The sequence below is a fragment of the Cornus florida genome, unplaced genomic scaffold (genome assembly GCF_030987335.1).
Source record: "Cornus florida cultivar Cherokee Brave unplaced genomic scaffold, ASM3098733v1 CherokeeBrave_3.0.0_Hap2_Chr08, whole genome shotgun sequence".
Classification (NCBI taxonomy): Eukaryota; Viridiplantae; Streptophyta; class Magnoliopsida; order Cornales; family Cornaceae; genus Cornus; species Cornus florida.
Window position 1 is genome coordinate 806,558 of NW_026775578.1, and position 20,480 is coordinate 827,037.

Here is a 20,480-nt window from a genome sequence, read left to right on the forward strand (position 1 = left end):
GGCCACTTTTTATTTATTTATTTTTACATTTCACCCCGAAATGTTTACATTTCACTCGAATCATGGATAATTTATTAGATAATTTTGCATCATGGATCAATCAAATCACTCCCACTGATGCTTTGATGGTTATTGTTTTGCGCCATCACATAAGTGAGTAGTTTACATTAGTAGGGGACGGATAAAGTATTTGTCGTCCATTTCCGAATGGGATCACGTTCGAAACTAGAGGGAGGGTAAGCGCGTCCCCAATTTCAAGTTTTCTGCAAATAAGTATAGAGGAGTTAGTTCTACATAGCAATAAACCTAATTTCCAAAAAAGTATCACCGCTACCAAACAATTCACAAAGACATTAATTCATCGTGCAAGTATCTTCCTACTTGCTTGCAGCAAACCAGGTGCTGCTACAAAAAATTTCTGAATAAATTCTATGTTTCTTCTTGTACCTGATAGCGAACACAACATTTAAAAAATTATCATATTGAATCAATATAAAAAAGAAAATAGTTTGAACAAACTACTACTATGACTAAAAATAAAATCATATACAAAATAAGTAGATTCGAGTAATTCACTGAAACTTTTAAACCATACACCGTCTTTGGAACAAATAAAGGGGACGAACTTCCTGTTAATACAAAGTACAAGACAAGATCAAAATTAAAAGTCTGACCCAGCAGATAAGGAAATCATTCACGGACAATGGACAAGCAGATTCATCACTATATGAATTAACGGTCCCAACCAGAGGGCCTCCTTCTTTCTCTAGGCCTATCTCTAGAGCTGCAAAAACAAAGGATAAAAAATAGCATTAGTATCGAATACAGAACCTCATACATACCATTCAACAAAACACTCCAAGTTGAGGTCAGAAAAGCCACCTTTCTGGGTTTTGCTGACTTGCATTTTCTTTACAACTCTGACTAGTGGTATTTCCTCTTGATGGAGCAGGACCTGATGAATTGGTTGTCTGACCAGTATTTATATCCCCACCTATTGTACCTCCAGAAACAAATCCAGATAACATCGTCTTCTTGTTGGCATTCGATCCCAAACTATGATTTACTCCCTGATTTTGAGTATTAGATGCAGCAGCTACAAAGTTGCTTTTGAATTGTGCCATAACTCCTGTCCTCAGTGAATTGACAGCAGCAGAACGACTTGGAACAGTGTTGGATGAAATATTGTTCGATTCTGGATTATATCCAATGCCCAGACCAAAATCCACACCACGAACACCTCGACCACCGGCCCCCCTTCCTTTAGCCCTTTTTCCACCTGAACAAACCATTTTAATATCTTGTAAAAGTTTTCAGCTCTCAGGTAAAAAAGGAAAAAGAAAGCTCAATTTCCTATCTAACAAAATCAACTTAAAGCATGATATTTTTAACATTTGCCATATTTTATTCTTTACAAAAGCTAAATCCAAAATGAAAAGATAAATTTTGCTTCCACCCCTCCCCATTTTCCTTTTTCTGTTTCTAAGAATGAAGTTCCTTGCTAACAATGTTAAGAGAACAAATACACAACATGATATAAATTCTAGGGCATACAAGAACCCAATTAATTATAGAGCAATCTATGGGCATGTTATAGCAAGATAGAAAATCCATACCTCCTTTTCTTGCATCACGTTTGGATCTGAATCTCCCGTCCTAATGATTTACAAGGTAAAAGTCATTCAATAACTCTAATACATATACATCAAAGGAAGTCTGCATGTCCCAAGCATAACATATACCCATATCAAGCAGTAACACGTGTACAAGTATGAAACCACAACTAAAACAAAAAATAACATGAGGAAGTATGCGCTAACACCATCGGTTTATGGGGCTAACATTTCACTATAGACAATAGCCTATGGGCTACAAATCTGTGTTTAAGTAAACCTTCTATTGTGCCAAAAATATATGAAATAATACGGTACAACATGGCGGGCAACAAGAAACGACATTTTGAGGGTGGAAAAAAGGGTGCCGAATTGAAGATGTTAAGATAGATAAATGAGCAGAAACACAAGAAAATGTAGAATAAGAAAAGGACGCATTAAAGTCAGAGATGAACTCCTAAGAAGCATGGACACAAACACAATACGACACGGATACGCCGACAAGTCAAATTCTAAAGAACAAGGACATGGCATGGACACAACTAATATAAATATAAACTTCCACTTATATATCTATTGAGTAAGACAATTATAGAACTTTAATTACTTTATAATTTCTATACTAAAGTTACACAAGTTAGAAGATAAAACTATTTGAATATCAAAAAGTATATATTAAATTATAGATGATATTACTATTCTATCATGTCATTGTAGTTATGTTTTTGTTCATATTACATATTATGACGTGTTTAATATCAATTTTTTAAAGAAAAAAGGGTTGGACACTTTGATATATGTTCAAAATGTTGTTTCTACGACTGTCATATTTTTATTTTATATAAGACCGAGTGTGGGATATGTTGTCGAGTGTCCGGAATGATAAAAATTATTTTTAAATTATGGACACGGTCAAGAAGTGTCGGAGACGTGTCCAAAAGTGTCCATGAAGTGTCAGTGTTCGACACGGACACGACACCTCATTTAAGAACAAAGTGCAGTCGAATTTCACACGAGTACTAATTTGGTTTGAGCTGAAAGCACTAAAAAAACAATACACATATACATAGAATCCACATCTGAGTTTACACTTTTATGAATTTGTGGAAGATGCCAAGTCAGAACTGAAAATAATAATAATAGTAACTATAAACTTCAAAAATACTAGTATTTGATTTGGAAACTTAGATTATTATTTCAAACAATCGTTAAAGAAGCAGATAATGGTTGCTGTAGTAATGTAAATTTGATCATTAATGCTGGAAGCAATGCCATAGATGTTTTATGGTCTAATGTCCAGGAGTGTTTTTTCTTTTCTTTCGAACTCCAGGAGTTGAATACAGCACAAAAATATAGGGTAAATTACACTGACACCCCTTCAACTAAGGTCAAATCTCACATAGATGGACATTTTGGTTTTAACTTTCACTTACACCCCAAATTACTTTTTGGACTTTGACGACCTATTTACCCTCATTTTTTTTGTACAATTTAATACAAAATATTCAAAAAGAAAAAAAAAAAAAGAAAAGGCAAAAATACCCTTAGATTGTGACAATCTAAATATTTAAGTCTGTAATTGTTTATCAAATATCAGATTAGCTGGTTAATACAACTGAAGAGGATTTGTTGTTCCTTGACTCATGTGAGAGTCAATCCTCTGACTTGCCTACATTTGGTAACACCTTGATTAATTATCTCATGTCCAACAAAGTAATTAATGAACTTTATCCAAATCTGTTAATTTTTTATCTAAATATAATGAGTATAATATTTTATTTTTGGAAAATAAATTTCTTATACAATTTTGTTTTTGGTAGAGGGTCCTCATACATCACATTGGATTTTTGAAATATCTAAATGGATTATCTTAATTCTGATCTATTTAGAGGGCCATATTTCTATTTACATCTCAATATTTTTGTTAAATTTTGACTCTTATCTTCTTGTTCTATGATCTGGGTCTCCAATAGTTCTCTCTCACTTTTTTCTTTTTCTTTTTCTTTTTCTTTTTTTTTTTTTTTTTTTTTTTTTCTGTTTTCTAGATATTAAAAAATTCTTGCTTTATAAATAATCTTCTGGCCTCTGTTTGGTTAGTGAGAAAGTTGAGGAAAGGAAAGTAAAATTATATAATATATATATTTATACACTTAGTGAGAGAAGAAGAGAGAGGGTTAAATTCTAGGATATTTTGGCCAATTAAATTGATCTCTTTGAGCAGTTAAGTCATTTTATACACGAAACAAAGTCAACACAAAGTCAAAAGGGTAGTATAGTCACTTTGCATGTAAAAAGTACTTTGACACCTCTAAAAAGTTACATTTGGGGTGTGAGTGAAATACGGATCAACAAAGCAAAATACGAGCGCAAGTTAAAACCAAAATGTCTATCTATGTGAGATTTGACCTAACCTGAGGGGGTGCCAGCGTAATTTACCCAAAAAATATAAGGTCAAGACTACAGCTTTCAGCAATCATCTAAAAATTTCACCAACGAAGAAATGTAGATGCACATTTATATATGACGGACTATGTGTTAACTAAAAAAATTAAAGAATGCAAAACAGGTCATGAAAATAACCTTCATAGCAAGATCCATCAGTTCATTGGACACATTTTGACCAGCAGCAATCAGGCTGTTAACCAATTCTCCTGCAAATCGAGACTCTTTCTGTGTAACAAGAGTGTATGCAGTCCCTTCCTTATCACCAGCACGACCTGTTCTCCCAATTCTATGGACATGCATATCCATGTCTCTTGCTATATCAAAGTTGACCACTGACTTAATTGACTTGATGTCAAGACCACGTGCAGCGACATCAGTTGCAATAAGAACATGGTACGTCCCAGATTTAAATTTTTGTAATGTGTCCATCCGAGAAGCCTGATCTTTATCACCATGAAGTGCTGCAACTTTAAACCCTCTCTGAGCCAATTCTGATTCAAGCTCGTCCACTCTGGCTTTCTTTGAAGCAAACACTAGAACATCTCCATTATCAATTAGTCCAGGTAGCTTTTCAAGAAGCCAGGGCATCTTCTCAACATCAGAAGGAATTATTTGAACAACTTGAGTAATATCCTCATTGGCCATTCCCACCGCCCCCACAGTAACTCTTATAGGATCAGTGAGAATTTCCCAAGCTAACTTTTCAACTTTGCGGGGCATTGTCGCTGAAAAGAGTAAGGTTTGGCGATCTGGCCGAATTTGACCAACAATGGACCTTATTTGAGGCTCAAATCCAAGGTCAAACATCCGATCAGCCTCATCAAACACTAGGTAAGTTGCCCTTAACATTGTCAATGCCTTCATTTTTAGCATGTCTATCAATCTACCGGGAGTACCAACAACTATCTCACATCCTGCCTTGAGTTCTTTGAATTGATCAAGCTTGGACATCCCACCATAGACTGCAGAAACACGTATTCCGTGCGATTTGGCAAATTTCTTGGCCTCTAAATATATCTGATGCGCTAATTCTCTGGTAGGAGCACAAATTACTCCAATAGGACCTTCTTCTTTTTCAAGTTCAGGCTGATCCATTATATGGACAATCATAGGAAGCACAAAAGCAGCAGTTTTTCCCGAACCAGTTTTCGCTATACCAATTATATCTCTCCCAGAAAGCACAATTGGTAAAGCTTGGCACTGTATTGGCGTAGGTTTTTCATAAGCTTGTTTCGCGATAGCTTTCATTAGTTCCGAAGAAAATCCACAGTCGTCAAATGCTTTGATTGGTCTTGGAACATCGAAACCTGATGCACGAATCGCCAAGCTCTTTTGGTATTCTCCAATTTCCTGCTCACTCATACCTGCAAAAGGGAAAAGAATGAAGTGGGTTAAATGCAGAAAATCTCAAAAGGACACATCCAAAATTTATATTTATATATATATATATTCCTTTCTTTTCTCACTACCAGTCTCAAAACCTTGACCTAGGACTTAAAAGCCACTAGGACAAAAGCAAACCAGTAAGGGCATCCAAAGATTGGATATAAGGAACAATGAATACAGTGGCTTTTAAAACAATGGCGAAAAGGAGCGATAAACAATAGTTACAACTAGCATAATACAATGGTTATTTGACTCTGTTTGATAGGCAGGATATAAAATATGCCTTCTCATAAATTTTCTGTATTATCAACCCAAATCAAATCAGAGGCTCGGTCCTAGTACAGTGTCACAAGAAGTACCAACCCATATTTAGTGCCTGCCTCACAACAAAATTAATAGGCGTCATGAAATGGCAAAGACATGTTCTGCAACAAGAACATCCTTGTAAAGCCATCTCATCTCTATACCAAACCTCCAATATATTCCTCCAATAAGGATTTAGTTAAATGGCAAGCCCTAAACGTTAGACAAGGAGCACACAAGCGGACAAAGTGGCATGGGATTCATATCAGTGTACTTTGAATCTTCTTAAAATCTTTCATGAAATAGTGTTCTATTTTAGCCGATCCAAGACCAAGTTCTATGGTGATTGGGGTACCTATGGACTGTAGAAAAGAAGTCTATTTTGTGGAAAAGAAGCAGAAGTATTTAAAAAATTGACTAATATAACCCGAAACAATTACTAATAGTAGAAGATGAATGTGACTGTTCCAAGATAAGTGGCTGATACATCAAGTCCTCCTAAATGTAGTGGATTGAAACAATGTAAGTGGGGTGGTGGTGCTATTATCAGGGATTATAGAGGTTATCCAAGAGAGTTTCTTCATTTTTCTCCCAACTAGGTTACTAGTGCTGTGATTGGAGAAGCTATGGTGTTAAGGGAAGCGATTAAGCTATTGCTGAGTATGATACCGTGATGTGTATGGAAGGTGATTGCCAGTAATTTATGGCTTTGTTTTCCACTGATGCTCTTGCTGCTGTTATTTGTGAGGATGTCACTTTTTATCCTTATGGGTGCTACTGCTGTCAGCTTGTTATGTTGCCCTATAAAATGCAATATGGTAGCTGATTGTATTAGCTGATGGGCTCTTAATAAAAGGGTTGGGGACTGTGAGTGGAACATTTGGCCTTTGTGGTTAAGTGAATTGTGTTGAGACTGTTATACTTCTGTTTCTACCATTGAATAAAAATGTGTTGTGTTTGGGGAAAAAATAAAATAAAAAATAATAATAATAATAATAATAATAATAAAAACTAATAGTAGAAAATGATTGGTTAGGTTTACCTGATATAGAAGGCTTTTCTTCATAAAAATCCTTATTGAAGGGCTCGTAGTCGATGGAACTATGATCCAAAGCAGGAATGGGCTCAATCTTCTTCTTGTCAACAACAATTGGATTATCATCGGAATCATACTCCATCATTCCCTCATCAATCGCCTTGGCAGCAGCATAAACCTCCTCGTCGGAATCATAGCCGGCACGAAGAGCATCGGACGCCAACGTCAAGCCCACATCCTTCTTAGCCCTCAAGAAACTCTCAACCGGATCATCCTCTTCATCGTCCCTATACTTCTCCGCCTTCTCTTTCGCCTTTGGAGGTGGCGCTGCCTTCATCTCCTCGTGAATTCCCTCCATAAATGCATCGAGAGGATCAATCTCGTCAACATCTCCGTCGACGGCGGCGACGTTGGTAGCGTCTGGGTCATCGTATTCAATGTTGTCTAGGTCGGTGTCTTCGTAATTGTCGTGAGCAGCACCAGAACCAGAGCCAGAAGCAGAACGTGAGGAAGGTGGAACATATAGTCTTTGGGGCGCTTGTGATCGCTCGAAGTTGTAGGTTGATTGGCGATTGATGCCGAAGCCTTCGAATCCAAACTTTCTCTTCGACATGTGTGATTGATTTGCTGAACGAAACGAAGCAAAACCCTAAACCAACATCCGGAGCCGATCTCTACTCTATAAGCCCTAATTCCGCACTCCAAAGTCCTAGGTTCTGGGTACAGAAAAAGCTTCTTCTTGTGTTGATGCGAGATACAACAGTGTGCCTGTGTATAAATCAGTTGCCAAGGAGCTTATTGTACGCATAATTAACTCTCATACGCCTCAACATATTGAAGATACCATTCCCACTTCTACTCGCCTCGCCGACTCGGCCTCCAAAAAAGGGGAGAGATTTTTTTAGGTTTCTGATTTTCTATTGGAAAAAAATACAAATTATATACATAATCAAATTTCTTAGGGCTCGTAATGCCGTTTCCTGAAAGCAAAATTATGATGATTTCTTGCGTCCTATTTGGTAATTTGATTTCACCCGTAACAAATATTTTTTTTTTCCGAGTTTGTTCAATAGAAATGGAAGTATTTTAATAGCGCAAAATTTTGTTATAAAATTTTAAAAATAAAAGTATGTTTGGTAAAAAAAACATGTTGTAATGTGAAAAAAAAAAAAAAAAAAAAAAAAAAAAAATTGCTTTCATTATGATAGTGTTTTAGTTATGGTGCTAACTTAACACCAATTTGTTACTACTGGTTATGTTTTGTCACACCCAAGGTCGGAGTCAGTGTATGTCTATGGAGCACTTGTCCCTACCGCTCCCACTATACATATGATAATTTTTTATATTTTATATGTATATATATAAAAATAAAATTATATAATGTCTCCCTAAAATTATTAGTTTTTAGAATTATCTCTTATTTTTTTAGTTTTTTTTTTCCTAATTTACTCCTCAACTAAGGATAAATTTGTAATTATATAGGGTAGTGTGGTAAATACACAATGACATTGGGTGGAAAATGGTCGGAGGTAAAATACAAGGGGGCGAGTTGCTCATTTTTGAAACTACCGGGACTAACTTGCTTATTTTTATACGCACAAAAGGAAAATCACTTGCTATTCGTTGGTTATTAGCGGCATCCCGAAAACATCCGGATCGAAATATGGCTTTTAAATTAAGTTCTGAATTAGTGGATGCTGCCAAAGGGAGTGGCGATGCCATACGCAAAAAAGAAGAGACTCATAGAATGGCAGAGGCAAATAGAGCTTTTGCACATTTTCATTAATCCATGAACATGATCTATATAGACACATAGATCCATGGATCCATACATTTGGGATATTGTGCTCACTTAGTAAAACTTCAAAAGGTTTTTTTGCGCTCTTGCCAATAATTACTAAACATGTGAAATAACAAAATTTGCCACAAATTTCCCTTTTTTTCTCCTTTCCCCCACCTGCCAGTATACTACTACCACCACCTCTTTTCCACCATTGCCACAATCTCTTCCTCCTTCCATTTCTTATCTTTTATATACATACACACACAAACACGCACACACATATATACACAAACACGCGCACACCATAACCACACCACCATCGTCCACAACCACCCCCAAATGAACCCACAGTGATAAACAAGGATGACGGAACTGTCGATAATGGACCGGCGAACACGAAACGTATCGGCGGGCATAGAACGCACCGGCGATGTTCAAGGACGACACTGACAGGACTTACCAGCAAGTAGGGCTACAAATGAACTTAGCCGAGCCGAGCTTGGGCTTACTTGGGCTCAGCTCGTCGACTTCGGAGAGGTGCTTGGGCTCGGCTCGGCTCGGCTCAGGACCAAACGAGCTTAGCTAGACTAAGCTCGGGCTCGGCTCGGTAGAGATTCGAGGAGCTCATGCTCGGTTTGTGTAATGACTCGGTCATTTTCCTTCATTTCTTTTTTCTTCAAATTTTATAGATAAATTTATTATTATTATTTTTTTTATTTTTTTCCTGAGTTCGATTTCTCGTCATTTAGTGTCATCTCGAGTGCTCGGGAATGGTTTCCAAGACTCTTTCCTTTAGATTGACAACTTTCTTGTTAGGACCGCGTCATTTCCACGTTTTTGTTTTTCGGCACTATTCACCTTTTTGTCTTTTCCCCGTTCGTCATTTTTTTGGCGTAACCTCACTTTTAGTATTCGGAGTTGATTTTTGACTTCATGAATTTTCATTCCAGTTGTTTTCCTCAAAACACATAGCTTTACTTTTGAAGAAAAACTCGCCGGTTGTTTCCTTTTTCCCGCAGGGGCGTGGATGAATAGATTTTTCAAAAACATTTATGCTTCTTGGAGTGTTTTTCATAAATATCTTTTGAAGATATTTTATTTCGGGAGTTTTTAAGAAAATATCTTTTGGAAGATATTTTCATTCTAGACAATTTTGCAGTTATCCTTTCTTGGAGGGGTCATTATGCAATTAATGAAAATTATTGCAAAATGCCTCATTTTGAGTCTGGATCCTCGTACGGGATTCATTTTCACTTTTCGTCGAGTCGCGTACTCTTAGAATTGTCTTCTGGTCGTTTTTCCCAATTTTAGGGTTCTGAGCCCAGTTGCCGCCGAACTTGCTCGGGGGCATATCTTTGTGCACGGAATTCAATTTTCGACGTTGTTTCTTCCATTGTTCATTTTTTTTCATTTTAATTCTTTTTTGTTCACGGTGTTTTACCGTTTGAGAGCGTCTGCGCAAATTCCACTTTTTCAGACCCGACAAGACCCGTTCATGGCACTTTTTGGGATTTTTTATAAATAGGGGGTTTGGAAAATTAAAACATTTCATTCTTCTTCTTCTCACATTACTGCAAATCAGATTCTTAGCCCAAAGGGGGCTGCCACCCTTCTTCTCTCAAATCAACCATCTTCCCTCTTGAATTTTGCCGTGATGCCTTAATGTTTATCGTAGGCCTTGGCGAGGCGGTCTTTTCCCCCTTATTATAATCCATTTTCGATCATTTTTTAGTTCAAAATTTGAGTTCGGGTTTGAATTTTGGTGGTGTGTGATACCCCTGATTTCGAAACACGGGTTGATGAAGTCCGCGCACAAAATTAGGGAAATAGCAAAACAATTAAAGTATTTAAACAAGTACAGAATACAAAGATGAATAATAAAGAATAAATAAACCGCTGAAGAAAACCTATAAATAAATATTAATTAATAATTCTCCAACAATTACAACTCGGGAATCCTGTAACTTAAGGACCCCTTTAAACATTATCCAATAATCCAATACTACTTAAAAGTACACAAGATGAATAGATGAATGACAGTTTCCAAGCTGCGAACCCTCAACCTCGAGACTGAGACCTCTAATAACCTGAAAAATAAATCGTGGGTTAAACCATACAAGCAAGTTCTCTCTACCAGACTTCTGAAAACCAATAAGTAGATCATCTCTGATCAAAACCAAACCTAATAAAGTTTTAAGTTTAATAAACAATGATATGCATATGTATAAATAATTATATACAATATAACCTTCACATCCATTAATAGTTTCATTAATTTTCAAAACCATTAATCCATAATTAAAACATAATCATACCTAAACCCCCCTTTAACCTTAACTCCATTTTAAATAATTATTTAATCATTTAAATAATAAAATATAACTCAAGGAAAATTATATTTAATCCAAAAGCCAATAATGAATTTAATTATTTAAACCATACAGTCAATACCTAGGCTTTGACAGATTATCCATATCTCTACCAATATTATTTTATTAATATATATAAAATAATACACTAACATGTAACTACTCGATTATTCTAATTTAAGAATATTTAATCATAATCCGACTTATACATACAGTATCCATAAATGAGTTTTAATCATCTAATACACATAGCAATTTAATTATGCTTTAGCAATTCAACTATGTCATTATAAATATATTTATTTATATATTGGAAAATCAATCATGCCTCCTTAAATATATTTATTTATACATTGGCAAATCAACCATACCATTAAAAATATATTTATTTATATATTGACACCTCAACCGTGCCTCCTTAAGTATATATTTATTTATACATTGGCAAATCAACCATGACTCCTTAAATATATATATACCTTTAAATTAGCAACTCATCCATTACTTCCTATGTATGTATTTTATTCAAACAAATACTTAGGCGCTATATTTAAGTATTTAACAACTCATCCATGCCTACAATTCAATCATGTACCAATTTTAAACTTAACGATGAACTAAATCACACATAGACATCGCATGCATATCATACGCATAACATTAATTTAAAAATCAACCTATCCAGATGTACCGATTAAATAAGAATAACTAATATTAATTACCTTAAATAATATATACATATATTATATAATATATATGTGTGTATAATACCTTCCATAATATATATATATATATATATACATTTCTTTCCGTAACAAATCATTAATTTATTATATTTACGCAAATAAATGCTACTAATCCTCGTAGTAACACTCTATGGCTCTCAGGACACCATGAACACCTCCTCTAATGGTTGTTTTCAACCATAACAGGTTTAAAACCAATTATAGAAATTCACCAGACCTCACAGGACCTTTCCAGGACTCCAAGCACCTCATCACGTGCCCCACACGCCACCAAACGCGCCCAAAGCTTCTGCACGCGCCTCTACGCGCCACCACAAGCAGCCACGTGGCTTCACGTGCGTACACGCACTCTCACGCGCTGCCTACGCGTCTAATTACTCCTCTGGATGACATAGCATCCTCTGTTTGGTTGGTACTCCATGTATTTGTTGAACTGCACCGCACCGGATCATTCTTATATTGACTAGACCCTATCTACGGTCCAGATGCATGCGCGTACCATGTCTCCATGCGCTGCGATGCACTGGATCATCCGTCCTTCATCATCACATCTCAGCCGCTGAATTCGCATGTGCACCGTAATAAAATGTGTCATGCCGCACTGGATTGCCCCTTTGATCATCAAACCCATCCACCCCTCTGTAATACGCACACATCACATGCAGTGATATGTATCGCACCGTACCGAATCATACCCTATTTTGCGTGCGCCGATTACTAAACCCTACAATGGCGTTTATATATACAGTATATGTATTATATTTATACACGTAAATAATTGTATATATAATTCTAAAAATATCAAAAAAATATAAAACAAATTTAGAAAATTTTCAAAAATTCTATAAATCTTAAATAATCTTATTGGATCACATATCAAACATAATAGTTGATTATACATATATATACAACTTATATATATAATTAAAATCTAACAATTTCAAAATAATATAATAATAAATCATGCGTTGACTACTCAAATTTAATCAAATCAAATATAATTAATGCTTTTGATTAGTCCGTTTGAACTATGATTTTTAAGCAAATAAAATTAATTTAAACATTGATACTCAAGGTGAAATCTTTATGAGTTCTAAAAGGAAATTTAGAGAAGAACTCGCCTGAAGGTTTCAAAACGAAACCGACGCTTCAAGTTTTGATTGTCTCTTTCAATTCCAACGTCCTTCTTCTCAGATCCAGCCTCCTTCTTGTTAGCCCTTCTTCTTCCTCTCTTTTTGCCTCTCTTATTTTTTTAACGTGTAAAACTTTTAACCCTAAAGCCTTATGTGCATATTTATACACATTGGAATCCAAATCATATTCCTACTATAACTGCCAAATGAAATAATAAAATAATAATCTTTAAATAATATAATATATATTATATTACATGTATATATATATATATATATATATATATATATATTCCATAATTAACCATTGGTTAATTAAATTATATATCCTATATATCCATATTTATATCCTTCCATAACACATATTAATTAATTATATTTATATAATTATACAAAAATGATCATTTAAATAATCAAATAACCCAATAAGGCTTTATACAAGCCCAAGATCACATCTTTTGGTCCAACTTCCCTTAAGCCCACATCCAATTAATTTAAATAAATTAAATAATTAAATAAATACTTAAATTAAAATAATTAATTATATGAAGCACATAAACAAAACAAGAAATTATAATCAAGTCACACCATACCAATAAAATCAACACATCAATAATTCGATCAATAATCAAACACACACACAATAATCATCATATCAATCACGAAATATAATTTAATTAAAACAAGACAATTAATCTAAGCACTCAATTAGATAAAACAAATCATATAAAAATAAAATAAAATCAATTAAACCCAATTAAATCAAACAAATCATTTAAAAATGAAATAAAAATAATTAATCCCTATAAATAATTCTTTTAAAATATAAGGGTATTACATGGTGCCTTGTGAAGGATTGTAGTTCCCCTCGTTATCCTCGTCATAACCTAGAACTATCGTTGGATTCGGAGCGGTTTTCATTTGGTGGCCTTTGAGATTTTCATCTCAAATTGATGTAGCGGATATTTTAGGATTATGTTTGTGTTGTGTTGAGTGTTTGTCATGCTTATACAAATTGTTTACATACCTTTGTGTTATATTTATAAATTTAATTTAATTATTTCTTTGTATAAGATTTAATTCACATGGATGTATATAGCTTAGAATTAAATTGTGGCATACTATTAAATTAGGCATTGATATGTTCATTAACATATATTAGATTGGGAGTATTTGAATAAGTATTGCAACTTTTATTTAATAATTTTTTTTTAATGAAAATTTAATTCACATAGTTGTAACTAGTATGAAATCAACTTGTAATGTGATATTAAAACAGGCCTTGGTATGTTCTTTAACCTATGTTAATTTGAGGATATTTGAAGTTGTTTAAAAATTTAGAGAAAATTAATTAATTAGCTTAATTAATTTTATTTTAAGTGTTTTAATCACTTAATTTGATATTTGATGTAGTATATGTGAAGATCATGTTATGTCCTTTAACATATATTAATTTGAGGCTATTTGGAATCAATTTGAAATCTAGAGAATTTAATTAAAATCTATTTACTTGTTTCATGAATTTAATTATGTCTTAGAAGTTATTTCTATATTTAAATCATGGATTTGGACTTGTTTTATATTCACTTGGTTATGTTTTAAGCATTGAATAATATGGTTGTCATATTTATATTCATGAGAATATGTTTCCAATATTGAATATATTATTATCTTGTGTAATGAATTACACATTGCATATTTGACATTTAATATGCCATTGTAGCTTGAATGCCTAGGGCATAACTTGTGTGATTTCCATGACTTGGATGTGCATGGTATTTGGCTAAGTGCATTGAGTATATATGAATAATTTGTTGATTTTGGATTCTTGATGCATCGTTTGTTTTGACTTGGTTAGAGTAAGGCTCTAGTACGGGAGATGTGAGATCTCTATACTTTATAGTGCACACTTAAGGGAAGGTATCCACAGGCTAGTAACCCAAAAGTGGCATTTGTATACGATTATATTCCGATTGGTGTCCAAGAATATACACTTTGTTTGATTTCATAATTTCGTTTTCATGTTGATAATTTTGAGTATTTATAACTTGATGTTTTATATTGGAGGTTTCAATTATGTTTCATTATAGCACTTTGGTTAACTTTGCAATTTTGATTATAAGTTAACTTTGATAATTTATACTTTGATGTGTTATATTTGAGATTTTAACTAGGTTGTATTGTATCATTTTGTTGGTTTTGAGTTTAAACTTCAAGTTGATGAATTTAAGAATATTTATATTGTTGTAATGTATTGGAAGTTCCAATTTTGTTGAATTGCATGATAATTCATTATTACCTTGTATACTTGTATATTGAATATTTCGTTGCGTTGTACCGCATGCTTCTATGTTGTTTAACTTGCATGAATGATGTGATTTATGCTATAAATGATCTAAGATAGCTTAGGATGCTCCCTGAGTCTCACCTTTAACATAGATGCTAGGTGGCATAATCGTATGAAATAATGTATATCAACTTAATAAGTTTGTAAAACGTTAAGTCTTTGCATGCTCATCTCCTACGAATAGCTTTATGTTACTCATCCACGTAATGGGAACATTTTTCAGATACAGGAATCAAGATTTGGGGATTCATATTATGCTTGGATGATTTGTAGACTTGAAGTTCATGATTCATGCAAATATTAGTATGAAATGCTATTTGTAACTTTATATGTCAAAACTTGTGTATTTGGTTCTAAACATGTAATGTGTACATAAGTACACCATTTTATGATGTATTTGACATGTATGAGATGAAGCCATGGGCCAATGACATTTAATTTAATTTCATGATAAATTATGGAAAATTTGAAAAATGACACGCATTAGCATCACTACATTTGCATGGGTGGTGGGAGGTGGACTTTAGCACTTCTATAGGGTCACTTCAATTATTTATGAAGTGTGGCCAATGACTAAACGGTCTTTTGAGATCATTTTGTATTTTCAAGTTTCAAATTTTCTTTTAAAAGTCCATTTTTAGGCATTTTTAGGTTCGGATAGGTCGTATTTTGCTTCGGCCATTTTTGTGAACCGCGGACCATTCCCGCGGGCTCAAAATCACTTATTACGTTTGCGTGCATAATAATTTTAGCATACATTTCCATTTGGGTAAAATGTCCACTTGGTGCAAAGTTATATTTTCTTCGTTTTTGGCCTAAACTGATCCAAGGCTATATTCTAGGCATTTCACAGTGTGTTTTAAAATTTTCTTTCGACATGGTCGGGTAGAAAACTTGATTTTAATGGGAGTTTCTTCTTTGTGTTTGTGCAAAAAAATTTATTTAAGGGTCCAAATTCAGCCTCATTTTTAGAAAAATTAGGAAAAAATCCAATCAGCAGCTTTTTGGATGCATCCATCACGCGCACGCGCACGAAGGGTTGCTTGTTGCCGCTTTGACGTCGAATTTTCAAACGATTTTTTCTCTTTCATCCGAATTCCCTTTTTGGCGATTTTTGAGTCTAACTTGCTTAAGTTTTCGTCGTCTATCCAACGGTGTACCCGGTTATACTTGGATCTTTCTATAAAATTACCAGTTTGCCCCTAAGGGTTAAATTGTTCGTTTTTCGTCGTTAGGCCATAACTTCTTCGTCCGGATTCCAAATCAAGCGATTTTTAAGTCTAACTTGATTAGTTTTTCGTTGTTTATCCATTGATGTGCACACAACACCTAAATATTTTCATAAATTATCATTTTGCCCTTGGGGCTAAACTTTTCTGTTTTCTTTTTTAATTCGCTTTCGCTTTGTTTTCTTTCGAGTTCCGTGATTTCATGGGAAGTCACGCTTGTGTCTTAAGGATGATGTATATTTCTAGAGACGTTTCCATGTAAAAAGACTGTTTTGCCCTTGGGGGCTTGTTCGATCTTTTTATGATCTTTCGCTTCCGCCTTTGTTCTCGTTTAGATTTGTGGCCTCATTGAAGGTCACTTTGGCGTCTTAGAGATGCATTGCATCTCCAGAAACTTGTTTTTAATTTTTGCTTCCGTATTCAAATTCGTTATCGGGTCAAATTTCGGTTTATCACCAGATGCAATAGCTTGAAAACCAGGCCCGTCACAGCTCGGGGTCGAGCTCGGTTGCGCACCAAATGACCCAACAACTATTGATTCAAGTATCTTTCAAAAAAAAAAAAAAAAAAAAAACTATCGATTCAAGAAATCGCTGTGATTTCTTCCATGAAATCTGATTTTCATCTTTCACGAGAAAGAAATTTAACCGATCTCCATATCCGATAAGAAAAAAAAGAAAAGAAAAAATATGTTTTATCAACTCGATCTACAAATAAAATTAAACCTTACAATGTTTTATAACTCCATCTACAAATATGTTGCCTCTTCTACCTTACGATCCGTTAAAAAGAGCGCGCTCTGTGTAGCATGTATAGGGTTGCCGACGAGCATTGAGCTAAAGAAGAAGATAAGTGCTATTGTAGACTTTTGTTTTATGTTTATTCTTTAAAGAACCAATGGCTATGATGTGTTAAATTGTTATGGTTGGGTTGAAATTATTCAAATGATAGACTACCAACTTATAATTTTTGGCCTTAGAGGTGGGTTGGGCCAAACTTATATTCATATAGGCTTAAACTTTTAAATGTAAAATGATAATATAAATTATGACAGCCCTGGTTTTTCAAGCCAGTGCGTCCTGTGATAAACTGAAGTTTGATCCGATAACGGATCCGAATACGAAAGTGAAAACAAAAATCAAGTCTCTAAGGATGTAATGCATCCCTTAAGACGCCAAAGTGACCTTCCATGAGGCCATAGATCTCAACGAGAACCAACGTAGAAGCAAAATATCATAAATAGACCATACAAACCCCCAAGGGCAAAATAATCTTTTTATATGGAAGCAACGTCTCTAGAAATGTATATCATCCCTAAGACACAAACGTGACTTTCCATGAAATCACGGAACTCAAAAGAATGCAAAGCGGAAACGAATTAAAAAGGAAAACGAAAAAAGTTTAGATCCAAGGGAAAAATGATAATTTTTAAAAATATTTGGGTGCTACCGAGCACACCAATGGATAGACAATGAAAAATTAATCAAGTTAGACTCTAAAATCGCTTGATTCGGAATCCGGACGAAAAAGATATGGCATAACGACGAAAAACAGACAATGAAATACCTAAGGGCAAACTAGTAATTTTTCATAAAGATCTAAGTATAACCAAATACACCGTTGGATAGACGATAAAAAATTAAGCAAGTTAGGCTCAAAATTTGCCAAAAACGGAGTCTAGATGGAGGAGAAACAAACATTTGAAAATTTGACGTCAAAGCGGTAAAGAAATGGGGCGCCTTGGCACCCATGTGGGCACGGAGGCCCACCGCGCGCACGAGTGAGAAGGGGCGTTCGCGCATGGCACCTGCTTGACAGCAACCAAATTTCTGATTTTTCTAAAACTAAGGCTAATTTTGGGGCCTTAAACGAATTTTTTTGCAAAAACACAAAAAAGAAACCCTTTTTAAAATCAAGTTTTCTACCCGACCAATTCCTTGATTTAAACATAGAAACAACTTCTAAAACATAGTTAAATCCATAAAATAAGTAGATAGAATTTAATTAAATAAAATAATTAAATTCTCTAGATTTCAAATCAATTCCAAATAGCCTCAAATTAATATATGTTAAAAGATATAGCATGGTCTTCACATATATCACATCAAATATCAAATTAAGTGATTAAAACACTTAAAATAAAATTAATTAACCTAATTAATTAATTTTATTTAGATTTTTAAATAAGTCCAAATGTCCTTAAACTAACATAGGTTAAAGAACATACCAAGACTTATTTTAATATTACATTACAAGTTGATTTCATGCTAGTTACAACCATGTGAATTAAATTTTCATAAAAGAAATTTATTAAATAGAAGTTGCAATACTTATTCAAATACTCCCAATTTAATATATGTCAATGAACATATCAAGGCCTAATTTAATAGCAAGCCACAATTTAATTAGAAGCTATATACATCTATGTGAATTAAATCTTATACAAAGAAATAATTAAATTAAATTTCTAAATTTAATACAAAAGCATGTATACAAGTTGTATAAGCATGGAATACAATCAATACAACACATATATGAACCTAAAACATCCCCTACCTCAATTTGAGATGAAGATCTTAAATCCCACCGAAAGGAAACCGCTCCAAATCCGATTATATTTCTAGGTTATGTCAGGGACAACGAGGGGAACAACAATCCTTCACGAGGCACCACCAAAATCCAAACCTGAACTCAATAAATGTATAACATATATAAATTACAAATTATTGTATAACAAATATAATTGATATTATAAGTACGTGTATTTATTATCATAATTTTTTTAAAAAATTATTTATTGCCATAAATTTACATGATATATAAATGTATATTGTCTTTTAATTATGAAAATTATGGCTTGAATGTGAGATATATATTACTATTATACTATGGTCCTAAATTTAAGACCCTTCCAAATTAGAGGCCTTAGGCGGCCTTGGTCGCCTTGCCCCAGGGCCGGCCCTGGGTAGGGGTGACAATTTGTGTTCGCGAGTCGTAATCGTGTCGTGTCGATGTAAGGGTATTCTACTAAACAGCTTAATCCGAACACGGCCTATTTAATAATCGTGTCAGGAACCCTTAATACTAACTCGACCTGTTTAATAATCGTGTCAAGAACCCTTAATACTAACCCGACTTGTTTATTAAACGAATTACATGTGTAACCCGTTTAATGACGTATTTAATAAAATCAAATATTTTATTATTTAAATTATTAATGATACTCGATCAAATATTAAAAACTAGAAAAATATAAGTTTCAATCCAACCAGATTACTAAATAATCTCTAATCTATAAAAGAATAAATTATAAAATACAAATTTAGATACTTACTTTGAAACTTAAATAAAAATTTGTTTATGACACGTATAGTTAAACGTGTATAAATGGGTTACACGGGTTGAACTCCTCAACCTAAACACGACACGATTAACTAAACGAGTTAATCGTGTCGATTTGTTTATGACCCAAACCCGTTTAACTCGTGTCGTGTTCGAGTCGTGTTGGCGAGTCGTGTCAAATTTTGCCATGTACCCGTAGTCTTGGGTTTGAGACGTGGGTGAAGAAGAGGTAAAGAGAGAAATGAAAAAGGAAAAAGAAGAGGGAGAAGAGAAGGTTTTCATTCGCGAGGGTTATTTTGATTAATTAAAAGAATTTATAAAAGTAATTTAATGATTCATATGGGTCAATTCAAAAGTCAAATGGCATTTATATACTTTTATTATGATTGGAATATCTTTGTTCAATTTATCAAATTGATTAAATCACACTTTTTCTAAGTTGTAGCTAGCTGTCTTGAACTCAAACCGAGGGTGAATGCAAATTACCCCAAAAATAAAAAGATTTGATCCCTGCAACTTGACCCAGATTAGGCAGTGATTATAGCAATTGCAGTTCCCAAGTATAAATATAGAGTGACCTAATCAGGAGTGGGAAATCTTGACTTATTCAGGATTAGAGTTACTTTTAAAAGGTTAAGTTGAGGATTGGGGTATTTGACTCTAAAATCAATAGCTAGTCCAGAATATGACAAAAAGTTAGTCCAAGGGCAATATGAAAATAATTTGAGAATAATTTGAGAATTTGGAG

At 34.0% G+C, this 20,480-nt stretch overlaps 1 protein-coding gene across 2 annotated transcripts; it reads right to left on the reverse strand.

Annotated features, from left to right (window-relative positions):
* Positions 1-527: 527 nt before the first annotated feature.
* LOC132268756 (DEAD-box ATP-dependent RNA helicase 24) lies at positions 528-7,660 on the reverse strand. 2 transcript variants are annotated; one of them, XM_059769574.1, is made up of 5 exons: positions 6,790-7,651; positions 4,194-5,422; positions 1,617-1,656; positions 883-1,279; positions 528-784 (listed from the first exon to the last, which is right to left on the reverse strand). In XM_059769574.1, exons 1-5 carry the CDS (start codon positions 7,394-7,396, stop codon positions 733-735), a joined length of 2,325 nt encoding a protein of 774 aa, XP_059625557.1. In that variant the 5' UTR covers positions 7,397-7,651; the 3' UTR covers positions 528-732. The 2 variants fall into 2 exon arrangements, with proteins under 2 accessions (XP_059625557.1, XP_059625558.1); XM_059769575.1 differs by lacking the exons at positions 528-784; positions 1,617-1,656 and having other exon boundaries at positions 990-1,279; positions 6,790-7,660.
* Between the last annotated feature and the right edge of the window lie 12,820 nt (positions 7,661-20,480).